The sequence below is a fragment of the Podospora pseudocomata genome, chromosome 4 (genome assembly GCF_035222375.1).
Source record: "Podospora pseudocomata strain CBS 415.72m chromosome 4, whole genome shotgun sequence".
NCBI classification, from domain to species: Eukaryota; Fungi; Ascomycota; class Sordariomycetes; order Sordariales; family Podosporaceae; genus Podospora; species Podospora pseudocomata.
Genome location: NC_085888.1, coordinates 2,998,999 through 3,011,376, shown reverse-complemented (window position 1 = coordinate 3,011,376; position 12,378 = coordinate 2,998,999). Strand labels below are relative to the sequence as shown.

The 12,378-nt window shown below is 54.8% G+C and overlaps 5 protein-coding genes across 5 annotated transcripts; 2 read left to right on the top strand and 3 right to left on the bottom strand.

Moving 5' to 3' along the window:
- Nucleotides 1-132: 132 nt before the first annotated feature.
- On the top strand, nt 133-1,761 carry QC762_406370 (uncharacterized protein; the record flags this gene model as incomplete). The annotated part of the gene is made up of 3 exons (XM_062890088.1): nt 133-162; nt 221-645; nt 696-1,761. 3 exons carry the CDS (start codon nt 133-135, stop codon nt 1,759-1,761), a joined length of 1,521 nt encoding a protein of 506 aa, XP_062743885.1.
- A 268-nt stretch (nt 1,762-2,029) lies between these two features.
- Nucleotides 2,030-3,742, bottom strand: QC762_406380 (uncharacterized protein; the record flags this gene model as incomplete). The annotated part of the gene is made up of 1 exon (XM_062890089.1): nt 2,030-3,742. One exon carries the CDS (start codon nt 3,740-3,742, stop codon nt 2,030-2,032), a length of 1,713 nt encoding a protein of 570 aa, XP_062743884.1.
- Nucleotides 3,743-4,750: 1,008 nt separating this feature from the next.
- On the bottom strand, nt 4,751-9,445 carry QC762_406390 (uncharacterized protein; the record flags this gene model as incomplete). The annotated part of the gene is given in 5 exon segments (XM_062890090.1): nt 4,751-6,309; nt 6,363-8,596; nt 8,655-8,970; nt 8,983-9,120; nt 9,358-9,445. 3 exon segments carry the CDS (start codon nt 8,879-8,881, stop codon nt 4,751-4,753), a joined length of 4,020 nt encoding a protein of 1,339 aa, XP_062743883.1. The 5' UTR covers nt 8,882-8,970; nt 8,983-9,120; nt 9,358-9,445.
- A 509-nt stretch (nt 9,446-9,954) lies between these two features.
- On the top strand, nt 9,955-11,553 carry QC762_406400 (uncharacterized protein; the record flags this gene model as incomplete). The annotated part of the gene is made up of 1 exon (XM_062890091.1): nt 9,955-11,553. One exon carries the CDS (start codon nt 9,955-9,957, stop codon nt 11,551-11,553), a length of 1,599 nt encoding a protein of 532 aa, XP_062743882.1.
- A 404-nt stretch (nt 11,554-11,957) lies between these two features.
- QC762_406405 (uncharacterized protein) lies at nt 11,958-12,260 on the bottom strand (the record flags this gene model as incomplete). Its single annotated transcript, XM_062890092.1, has 1 exon — nt 11,958-12,260. The coding sequence occupies one exon, from the start codon at nt 12,258-12,260 to the stop codon at nt 11,958-11,960; it is 303 nt and encodes a 100-aa protein (XP_062743881.1).
- Nucleotides 12,261-12,378: the final 118 nt, after the last annotated feature.

The window sequence follows — 12,378 nt, the reverse complement described above, 5'->3', positions numbered from 1 at the left end:
CCTACAACATCACTTACTTTGTCTCCCATTTAAATAGGTCTTGTCTTGGTTGGCCATTGGATGTATTTGTCGCCTTTTGTGACCGTTTACTCACGCGTGCCTTTGAATAGGTAAGCTTTTGGAACCATCACCATGTCCGGCGCTATCCGAGCCCTGCCCAACGTGAGTTCTTTATCGTCAAGGTCATGAATCATGGAAGGAGAACTGATGAGATGAACAGCGGGCAACCAAAGCCGCCTCCCTCCTCCGCACAATTCAATATACTCATCCCCCAAACTGCCCATGCCACTCCAACCCCGGCCATCACCACCACACCCAGCACCAACAAAGAACCCAGGTCACCCGCTTTGCGGATAGGGTGCAGAATGGCAGCAAGAGGGGATATGCCACCCCGTCTCAGGACCCTTCCAAGCTGAAGGAGTACGCCTTCGAAATGGCTGCCTCTTCCATCCGGTTCGGTCCCGGGGTGACGAGGGAAGTAGGCATGGATCTGAGCAACATGGGGGTCAGAAAGGTCGCCGTCGTGACAGACAAGACAGTGGACCAGCTGCAGGCGATGAGAGCGGTTCGGGAGGCACTCGACAGCCAGCCAGGGATCGAGTACAAAGTCTTTAACCAAGTCAAGATCGAGCCCAAAGATTATTCGCACGTCCCTCCCCTTTTCTCCCCGCCTTCCCTCACTAACCCCCTCCCAGCATCAAAGAAGCCATCGCCTGGACCCTCCCCTACAACCCCGACGCCTTCCTCGCCGTCGGCGGCGGCTCCGTAATCGACACCGCCAAGCTAATGAACCTCTACTCCTCCTACCCCGAAGCCAACTTCATGGACTTTGTCAACGCCCCGCTCGGCCTCGGCCGCCCGATAGACCGCAAGCTAAAACCCCTTATCGCCATCCCAACCACGGCCGGAACCGGCTCCGAAACAACCGGCACCGCCATCTTCGACCTCGCATCCCGCAAGGCGAAAACAGGCATCGCCCACAGAAACCTCAAACCCACGCTTGGGATCTGCGACCCCCTCAACACGGCAACCATGCCCTCGGCTGTTAAGGCCGCTTCCGGTCTGGACGTGTTATGTCACTCCCTAGAATCATGGACCGCAATCCCGTATTATGAACGCACACCCCGCCCTACAAACCCCATTTTACGGCCGGCATACCAAGGCTCGAACCCCATTTCCGATATTTTTAGTTTGTCCGCGCTGAGGTCAACGGTCAAATACCTCCCCCGCGCGGTCAGAGATCCGGAAGACACGGAGGCACAGTCGGAGATGCTCCTCGCTGCCACCCTTGCCGGTGTCGGGTTTGGCAATGCAGGTGTTCACCTCTGTCATGGGATGTCGTACCCTATCTCGGGGCAGAACAAGGGGTATAAACACGCCGGTTATGACGTCAGCGATCCGATTATTCCCCATGGGGTCAGCGTGGCGGTGACTGCGCCTGCGGTGTTCAAGTTTACGGCGGCGAGTAACCCTGATCGACATCTCCAGGCGGCGGAGGCGTTTGGGGTTGATGTGAGCAATGTCAAGAGGGAGAGCGCGGGGGAGGTGTTGGGCGAGGCGATTAAAAAGTTTTTGGAGGAGCTGGGGGATCAGCCCAGGGGGTTGGGCGAGCTGGGGTTTGAGAGGAAGGATATTGAGGGGTTGGTCGAGGGGACGATACCGCAGGCTAGGGTGCTGGTTTTGGCTCCCGGGTTGGCGAAAGAGTTGGAACAGGAGAGGGAGGAGTTGGGGCAGCTGTTTGAGGAGAGCTTGAAGCATTAGGGCAGGGGAAAATGGAAATGTGAATTGGGCAAGTAGGTGAAGCAAGTGAGATGTTGAGATGATTTATGCAATCGAATCATGGGACTTGAAACAACATCGCAGAGTCGCCGGTTTGATACTGACTACTGCATCTCTTCTTGACATTCTCCATCCGACAGTATTTTCCACGTCATATATATATCACACTATGTAACCCCCATCTACCGCGTCTCTAGTCAAGAATCCCTTCCCATCAACCGCTCCAAAATGGACCAAACACACTCTCCTTCTACTCAGTCTTCAGCGGCCAGCTCTTCCACTTCGTAGCCCACCCGTCACTCCCAACCGTCACGGCCTGCGGCCACAACTTTGCAAAAATCTTCCAAAACAAGTTGTCAGATTCGATCCCCCCCAACCGGTCCCGATTGAAAGCAATGTCCAACTCCCGGATGGTCGTGCCTGCCAGCCCCCTGTTGTCAAGGAAATACGTCCTCTGAAGTCCACGCCCCCATCGATCGAGCTCGAGATTGCTTCGAGAACCAGCTAGCCAGAATGACCCATCCCACAGGAGATGGGGTATCCAGAACAATTCAAAGCCCCGGGCTCTCAGTAGCATTGTTTTCAGTTGGCAGGTGCTACCGCTGGCGCAGCTGGCTTGGATGATGGTGTGAAAGATGGCTTTGGCCAAATCAGAATCCACGGCAGCATTCACCATAGCTTCCATAATGTGGCCATTGGTGTAGTAGCGCCCCAACTTACCAGGCGCAACCTTTCGGCCGAAACTGTTCTGAAAATGGGACGTGGCAAACGCAGGGCCCGATGGTGGTCTATTGCGAATCACGGATTTCGAGGGCGAGGCATCCAACTCCAACGACAGCCTCTTTAGCATCTTGAAGCTACCACCGATAGCTCTATATCGATCAACCTCATCCCTATCACCTATCGACCGCTTCACCGAAATTGACAGGTCCTCAACAGCAGGGTAGCGGTTGCCCAGCTCGATGATCTGTTGCTTTGTTGGGGGCGGGCCCAAGTTATGTCCATCCGCGGCATATTCGTGCGATACAGGTGCAAGCCACAACCTTTTGAGTCTGTGATTCGGAAGCCCCGAGATGTTGTCGTCATGCCCGGCTAGTGAGACGACCCCGTGGTTCCATCCAAGCAGATGCAACCTTTTCAGCTGCGCCAGGGTGCTTAGAAAATGTCTGGCCGCTTTGTAATAGTCGACTGCCTCCAAGTCTTCCTCCCTTAGTGCTCTGAGATGGAGGGATAGCGACGTCAGCAAAGGGAAGCTCAGTGCCGAGAGGCTCTCGATTGCGTCTTGGCGAAGAGGCGCCAACAACGTCAGGCTTTCAAGCGCAGACATATCGATGCGAGCTCGCCATTCGGCAACATGTCTCTTTTCAAAAGGTTCACCTCTATTCATGTCACTTCTCGAACTGCAGGGCCGCGAAAGTTGAAGGTTTCGAAGGGGAAGAAGCCGAGTTTCTTTCCCAAGCCCATTCTCACAACTTTGTTCTGCCCTGAAAATGAAGGGATGGTCTCGTGGGACTGGTTCGGGATAGTGACATTTGCGAAGGTCGCGCAGGTTGGGCGCCAACCCTTTCGTCGTTAACATCTGATAAATTGCCTCCACCTGGGGGCATCGTTCAACTGGCCGTGCGTATGGTTCCAGGCACTCAGCGGGAGACAACCAGATGCTGTAAAGACTTGATGACCCGATGAGCGCGAGCTCGTGGGGGTCTTTCACCGTCCAATTGTCGAGACTTCGCAGATGCCAGGTTCGCAAATGGAGGCGTGCAATTCGCTTCTCGTGCACTACCAGCAAAAGGGTGGGTGGGAACTGGCTAAGACACTGAAACACGAGATCCGCTAGACCCGAGAGCCGTCGAACCAGCTCGACGACCGGTGTCCAAACGTGATCTGTTTGGTACATGTAGTCCAGAGAACTTGTGCTCGGGATGTCGCGAACGTCGTGTCCGAATTCGAAATCGGCACCCATAATCTTGCTCTGCTCGAGCTCCCATTCGGTGTCGTCTCTCAACTTGGCAGGAAGTTGCCTTTCGAAGAGACTCCAGATCTTAGGCAGGGCTTGGTCTGTTGGAAAATCATGGGGTGTTTGAACAAGCGGCACAAGACTGTAACGACGCTTTGAATTTTGAATCAGGGAGATGTTGCGAACCTTACCCCAAGCCTCATGACGGAGGAGAAGGGCTTCGCATTCTGATACTTGTCGAGCGAGTCGAGATGGAGTTGAGACGTAAATTATGATGGTGTGAAATAGACTGTCCTTCGCGCCTGCATGGGAACTTCTGCTGGTCTGGGCCAAGTTCCGAAGGCTCTCCAAGTCGTCATCAGTTCGGAGGTGTTCACAAATGAGAGTCTTGAGCTCCACGGGAAGCCCATCAAACGTAGCGCTCCCCATGTTGAACCGTCGAGCTTGCTGTTTGAGATGAGATGTGGGAGAGTGAAAAGTTGAAAATCGCAGCCGAGTTCGCAGCCGAGTTCGCAGCCACGCAGGAGGATATATAACAGCGGAAAGTTTGGGATGGAGCGAGCTTTAAGGGCCCGCGTGATGCTCTCTGTGTGGCAACCGCTAATAACGTGATAGGCGGTGCCTAAAAGTCTAATCGATTGAAACCTACGTTATCACAATCTCTGTCTCTCCGTCGCTGCCTCGTATCCCATTTGACTTCACGCCTTTCACGTCAATCAGAAAATAAACACTAACCCCAACATCACCCCATTACACCAGCGCAGGAAAGAAGGCCAGGAACCCCAAGGTGTTTCTCAACGGTGGCCCTTGGACTCACCTCCTGAGAGCACCCTGTTCAGCTAGTTTTTCTCCTTCCTCCTCAGGCTCCCGCAACATTCGAAATAGGCTTTTCGACACCGGTGATGGTAACAGCATCTGGCAGTCACACAAACATCATTGAATAAACAACCATCCAAGAATTGACTAAAAATACCACCACGTTTAACATCTCCTTCCCCCGCGCTAATCATGACCCTACGCAAACCCAAACCCCCTCGCATTCTCCAACGCCATCCCCAACCTCTCCCTCAACGTCTCCTTATCCTTATACTCGGGCAACAGCAACGTGCTATAACAAGTATAGCTCGTCGGCAACCTCCCCCTGTTCCCCGTCCCCCCCGGTCCCAGCTCATCATTCTCCACCCCGTTCTTCTGAATATTAAACACCACATACTTCATCCCCCCGACAGGAACCCGATCGCTCGCCGTCACAAATTCGAGCAACTTCCTCTTCATGTCCTCGTCATAACTCTTCACAATCGACCAAAAATCTTTGATTGTCCGGTGGTGTTCATCATAACCAGTGTATTTCGCGTAGCGTTTTAGTTCAGAGATGTCAATTTCCTGCACACCTTCGACGAGTGACTGAAGGAGCGAGGGCGTGAGGAGGGATAAGGATTTAGGCTGGAGACAAGTGTGGAACCCACGGGCGAAAGCTTCGAACTGAGGGCGGACAGAGACCGTAGTCAGGTAGCGAATGTAATCAGCAATGTACTCGTCCCTGTTGTGGACAGTGACTGGCTTGGACTCTTCTTCCGGGTTGTACTCATGGGGAGCCGGATTCCACGAGGCGTGGGAGGCAGTTTTGGAAAACTGAGGCCACTCCTCCTCCGAGGGGGTGTGGGTGTCCCAATCACCGCCTTCTTCGTCACCCCCCGAAGCAGACGGCCGCATCTCCCTGATGACGTGGTGGCCAAAGGCCGACGTGGAAAAGTCGTACGTGATGCAAAGGTCTTCGAGCTTTCCTTTCGAGCCATTGTCATCCCACTGCTCAATTTCCGTAAGCGAGCTTGCAATATCTGGCCAGCCGTCGGCGATATGGCGGAGCTTGTCTACCGGCTTGCCAAGTAGCTTGCGGTAGAGAGCCTTTGGAAACGTCACCGGCAACGTCAACCCGTTGTAGACCGCAAGAGAAACAAGCAGCCCAATCAGCTCAAACCTCCACTCGTCCTCCAGCGACCCGGGCACAAACCACGCCATCCGACTTCTCTCATCGACCGTAAACGCACCATAATCCGGGTTCAGCGCCTCAGCCAGCGCCAAGCGGAAAAACTCCTGCTGAACACCACCCAAATCAAACCCTTCCTCTCCCGTAGACTCCCCAAGACGGACCTTGAGCGGCCTCAACAACTCCCTCTCCTCCCTCCTCCACAGCTGGTTAAACGCGTCCTCGATAACAGCTTCCCTACGGATATCGAGAACCAAGTACTTTGTAGCCGCCGCACGCAACCGCTCCGTCAGCACCTCCTTGTGATGCCGCGTCAAGCTGGAGCGTGAAGCAATCACGTCAATCCTGTCCTGTAACGATGTCGACTCCTCGTACGACCTGCTCATGCGCGAAAAGTTGATGGACCGGAAATAGGTAACCAGAGTAGAAGGGTTGAACAGAAACGGATAGTCGAGAAGGTGGATCTTTTGTCTTGTTGACACGTGTGATAACCACGCGATGGGCATCTGGACTGTGTCGAGCCTCTCGGCAAAGTACTCGGAGCGGAACTGAGCAACGCCCAGCAAGAGCTCATGACGTTTGTTGTCTACAGGTCTGTCAGCATTTGACCAGGTCAATCTTCACAATAGAGGTGCTCACATATAGCCTGCATCAATGCCAGCGCGCCACCAAAAGGTCCATCCCCCTTGATCACAGGGGAGCCACTCCAGTCGCTAAGCATGACAGCCCTCGCCCAGTCCAGCAAAAGGATCGGAACACGGGTCTCATGCAGAGCCCGCTCATTGAAAGAAAAATCCAAGACGTAATACACCGCACCGGCATGAAGAAAGTTTAGTTGAGAGAAGAGAGGCGCCAGCACATCTGGCTCTGGCTGCGAGTCATCACCGTCTAGGTCTCCATTGGATTCGCACAGGGCATCAAAATATCTCCTGGTGTTGATGGCGGTAAACAGCCGTCGAGCCAGCCTCAGGGCCAAGTCGTCCGTGAAGGCGTCTTCGTACTGAAGACACAGCTCCGTGGGCTGGTCGGCAATGGCGCCGCTACGAGTGAGGCTCAGACCGTGTGACCGGATTCTCGACATATCATACAGCCGTTGGGTAGCCTTTTCTGGGTCAGATGGATCCGGAGTTATGAGTGGCGCAGCGGCAATCAAAGCGTGGAGGCATATCGACATGAGACGACCCGCCTCTGTGTTTGAAAGAGATTCCTTGTCCCTGAATAGCTTCGCCGTGGGGGATCGGGGCGCCAATAGCGACTCTGGAGGCGCAAATAGGCTTCCCGCCGCCATCCAGAGACTGTGGAAAACCAGGCTTGGGGCAACCCGGGTCATCCTGAGCATGCAGTACCATAGTGTGTGAGAATCATAGAGTTGTCCTTGTTTCGAGAACGATTGAACAGCGAGTTGTGGATCGCTGAGGACGTTGAAGAGAGTCTGTTCAATGAACAACTTCCACTCTAGTTTGAAGTTTGGGCACCCAGAGGCAAGCTTCTTGCGCTTGAGCATCTTGCCCCGGCCGGGGTGTCCGTTGTGAAACTTGGTGACTGATGGCGGCTCAAGCATGTGTTTCTCTGCTGTTCCATCGTCTTGCAGGACATCGCAGATGAAGTCGACAACGTCGGCATGTAGCGTCGATAGTGCCTGCGGAAGAACGCTTTCGTCGTCAGACTCTGGCTCTGGGTGAACCATCTCTCCGGATCCGCTGCTGCACGATCTGTCAGAGGACCCCCCTGAGGGAACGCCTAGCTGCTTTGGGCCACTTGAATCAGAAGTCCTCGTCCCGTCTAGCTGACTTCGCCCAAGATAGTTCTTCAAATCAAGGGTTTTCGGCGGCGGCATCTTCTCCAAAGCAACATGGTCAAAGTAGCCAGCCGATGAGAGCTGCGATATTGGTCTGGAGAGTGCTGACCCTGTTGGCTTCGGGCCCCTTGGCCCCCTATCTGCGCTACCAGAGTTTCCGCGTGGCGATCTGAGTAGCCCAGGGTAGGGGTCATCGACCAAAGAGTCTTGTGTGTAAGGGTCAATGGAAAGCTGCCGCTTAGGCACAGGAGGATTTGATGTCCTCAACTTGGCGTTGGAGTTACGGCGGGGGTGTGTAGAGCGAGAAACGGCCGGCGGGTCGCGAGAGTGGCGATCATCTTTTGAATCTGAGTCTTTCCCAAGTTGTCTGCCCTTTGGTAGCGGTCGACTGTTAGCCGACGCACCGTTGGGCTGGACCGACGACGCCCTGGTCCGTGGCTTCCCCCCGTTATCCCGGCTAGCCTCTGCCTTTACTGCTTCAGCATCACGCCGGTCCGGAGCCGACTCCTCCTGGAAAGCTTTTGTCCTTTGCGTCATGTCCTCTAGCGCAGCCGGCGTGAGCCACTCCAACATCTTGAAAGCCACAGTACCAAAGACGTTGGCCGCAAATGATCGGTGGTCTTTGCTCACTGGCTCCTCCACCACCTCAAACCCAGGTTGCCATTTTTGTTTCGGGCTTTCCACATCTTTCGCAATATTCATTGACCTGCCTTTTTCCCTCGCATCTCCCGTTGATGGCCTGCCGTTATATCCATTCGTCCGTGATGACACCGGGCGAGAATTGTTGAGCTGTGGTTTCGGAGACGTTCCCGTAACACGATCGGTGTGCAACCGCTGCTTGGGCACAAACAGGAGCGAGTTGAGCGCAGCCGGCGGGGCCTTTGGGGTTCGCAGGTTGGGACACAGGCCATTCTCAGGGTTATCTTGGCTAGCGAGGTAAGTAGCCAGCGTTCTCGCGCTCGTTGTGTTGTATCGTTTGATCGGGGCCTGGCCAGCGGCTCTCTTCCGGCAGCTGAAGCAAGTCGGCGTTACGCAATGTTCGGCGCCGCAACCTTCGCGGAGCTGGACGATATACCTGGGCAGCAACAATCGTCAGCCAAGACATCTAGGTCCATTACCCTATCATGACATACCTCTGAACTATTTGCTGAAAGTTGTGTCTTCGACTCGCTTTGTGGACGGCATAGACACGCTTCGGGTTGTCGATGTCCTCCACCAGGTCCTTCAGCTCGCTGGGCGCATCGCATGGTAGTCTCGCGAAGGGGGCCTCCTCCCAGAGCCCTGCCAAGACGTCGAGGTCATCGGTGCTGCTGTAGCTGTGGCTGCTTCCGGCCGCTGGCCGCATGGTATCTCGAGTCATGACATGGAAATCGATGGTTGTAGAGTTGGGTGGTAGGAAGTGGACGTCGGGTTGATATCGGGATGGAGGATGCAGAGGGCTGGCTGCTTGTGGTGCGGTGCGTGAAGCGACAGCGGGGAGGGCGAGACACAGGCGATGATGGGACACAGCAGGAGGTGCAAGGGTTGGCTCAAGTCCTGAGCGATCAGTTTGGCAGCGGATGTTCTCTGAGCAACGTGAACAGGTAGCTAGTTTGAATGCTGGAAACAGAAGACGTTAGAGGGTCTCTTCGATGGGTGATTTCAAGTTGGAGCGGGTTGAGGATGGTGAATGGCTCTCGGTCAGCGACTGCGGTGCGGCATTCGCACTGGACCCTCACTCAGCTCGCTCGCAGCGTTACGCTATGCGGCCTTGGCAATCTGGAACCCGTGCAGCGGTCCCACCTCTAAGCCAAGCCTGGCGCCTTGGCAACAATCGCGCGGTTTGAGTAACAGCACTGTGAGAGCACGCCTGACTCGGCAAACGCCAGACTTGCTTGCCGCCATCAGAGAGCTTCGAGAGAGTTCCAATCTGGGACTCATTTGAACGTTTGGAGCGTTGTCGCTGCAAGGTTGAAAGCTGCAAAGATTAGGTCGGGTGGGGTTAGCTCAATCTGCTAGAGTTCCAAATCCATGGGTTCAAGGTTTGCTGGAAGTGCTTGCAGACTTCAACCGCTATTTTGACACTGCAAACAGCAACTAAACACGAGACCCTGGCCATCTGATTTCGATTCTTCCCAGAGCTCGACAACTTTTGATTCTTCTCGTTGCATCCGTCTTTCCCATCCCACCACCATCACCATCTTATCTTCCTAACGCCTGTGGTGGGGGTTGAACAGTCGCCCTAGAAACAAGGTTACCCTGCGCCGCTATCAATTTCACACTGCCGAAGCTCAGCGCTCATCACTTTTCAGCCCGCGACAGAAGCCCACCGGACCTACCAAATCGAAGCGTGGGGAAGCACCGCGGCGCGCGCGACTTTGCAGGTTACCACACCAACTTTTTGCCCACCACTCCCGGAAAATCTACGCGCCCAGCCATTCCCCTCCATTCAACATGAACGCAACAGTCAAACGCAAGTTCAACGCCCTAGTCCAAGGCATAGGAAACACCTCCTCCCCTTCCTCCACTCCCACCGACAACACCAACAACAATCACAACAACCCTGATTCCCCTCTTTCAACACCTGGCCTGTCACTATCCCGAACAATGACAGCAGAAGACATCCTCTCCAAAAAGCGACGCGTCAACGGCGGGTCAACTCCCACACCCCCATCCCGATTCGCGACACCGCAACCCCAGCGCTCGACAATCCTGAATTCCAGCCCGGGAAGTTCGATTCGTTTGAGCAGTAGTAATAATGGAGGGCCAACAACGATATCAAACGTCATGCTCAGGAAATTCAGCCCAGCTCCACGAGGAGGGGCCTCAGCAAAAGGGGACACAACAAGAGAAAAGAAACAACCGCCTAAATACTGCCCCGCCGACAGAGGGGAGTTACTCAGGAGACTGGCCACGTTTCAGGAGCTGACGGATTGGACCCCAAAACCGGAGCGGATATCAGAGATTGAGTGGGCGAAGAGGGGGTGGGTTTGTCTCGGCAAGGAGAGGGTGAAGTGTACGCTCTGTGAGAGGGAGGTGACGGTCAAGATTGGGAGGGGGAGGGACGTCGAAGGGGAGGTGGGGAGGGAGATGGAGGCGGAGGTTGTGAAGAGGTATGAGAGCTTGATGCAGGGGGATGGGCACGGGGAGGGGTGTTTGTGGAGGGGAACGGGGTGTGACGATTCGCTGCTGAGGCTGCCGTTGCCGAACTCGAAGTGGGCGTTGACGGCTTTGCGGGAGAGGTATGATGAGTTGTGTCAGAGAAAGGACTTTTTGCCGTACGAGTTCAACTTGAGACTGCCGGAGGGGTTGGATTTGGAGGTGGTGATTGGATATTTACCAAGGACGTTTTTTACGGAACCGGCACCAGCGGCAGAAGGGGAACAGCGGAAAGAGGGGGAGGTGAATAGGCCGGCGTTGGCGCTGGCGCTGATGGGCTGGCAGGGGTTGACGAACCCACGGTTGGGTAACGCGCCGATTCCTAACAGTGCGAGTTGCCATACTTGTTTGCGGAGGTTGGGGCTGTGGATGTTCAAGTCGCGGCAGATCAACCCTGAAACGAACGAGATATTGGAGCCGGCACCAATGGATCATTTGGATCCGGTAAGAGAGCACAGGTTCTTTTGCCCTTGGAAGAACGGGGAGGTGCAACGGAATCCAGGGGCCAAGTTACTACCAAAAGGAAGCAAGGAGAAGCCAGCTTGGGAAGTGCTTTTGGAGGTCCTGAAGAATGAGAGTTTTATCCGAGAAAGGGTGGAGGGAACGGCTGGAGGGCATCATGGGAGGAGTAAGAGCAGTGCTGCTGCTGTTGGGACGTCAAAAACACCCGAGAGACCACGGCCGACGACTGCGGGTGGCACACCAATGGCAGATGGGGAGGATAACCGGGATGTGCAGGAAGAGGATGAGGAGGCGAGAAAGAAGAAAGACCAGGATGTCATGAGCCGGTTGAGGCGGGTGAAAAGCTTGTTTAATACCAAGGGAGGGAAGTTGTCGAAGAGGCTGGGTAGTAGTAGGCCCGGGACTTCTGGATCAATCGCACCTGGGGAGTAACATGGAGGGTTGGCTATTTGTACGGACATGGAAGCGTTCTTGCTGGTGAATCGTTTGGTATAGTTGCAGAAACAGCGTGAGGGCGTTATCGCGGTGTTTGTTGAGTTAATTGATGGCGGGATATCTCTGAAGTTATGCACAAAAGAATAGCTATACATACAGCTCCGGGTTGAAACTGCAGTAAGGAAAAGCCACGTGGTGATGGTGGGGTGATTTGAACTTGCTGCAAAATGTATCCAAGGCTCTCTTAGCCTCCGTCTAAGTACGTGTGATCATTTGGGTATCGCAGTTCGTAGCCGACATCTCATCAGCAACCTTGAACCTAGCCCTGAGAAGCCGGCATTGACACTCCCACTTGATCAGTAAAACCAAACAAACCTCCTTCATATGTTGATCAGCTCATGCTAGGGCTGTGTGATCTGCGCGGCAGGAGGAGGAGGGGTGATGTTTGGTGTATTGCCGGAAGAGGTAGCAGGCGGCACGGTTTCCTTGGGTGTCATAGCCTGCGCGGGAGACAAGGCGGTTGATGTATGATTTAAAACAGACGCATGAGGTTCCTGTGGCCTTGGCTCCGGCGAAACCGCTGCCTTTCTATCGCGCTGGCTCTTGCGGTGAAGCCACAGTACCAGAGCGAGGCCGAGGACGAGAGCAGCTATCCCGCCGATGACGGTGCCGGCGATGGCGGCAGGGGATATCGATGATCCCATTTCGTTGCTGCCACCGCCGCCGTCGCTGCCACTGCGCGAGATGCCTGGAGTGCTGTCTGGAGTGGTGTCAGCTCCCGCAGTTCCCCCTCCAGCAGTTGAATCTGACGCTGAGGCTAGT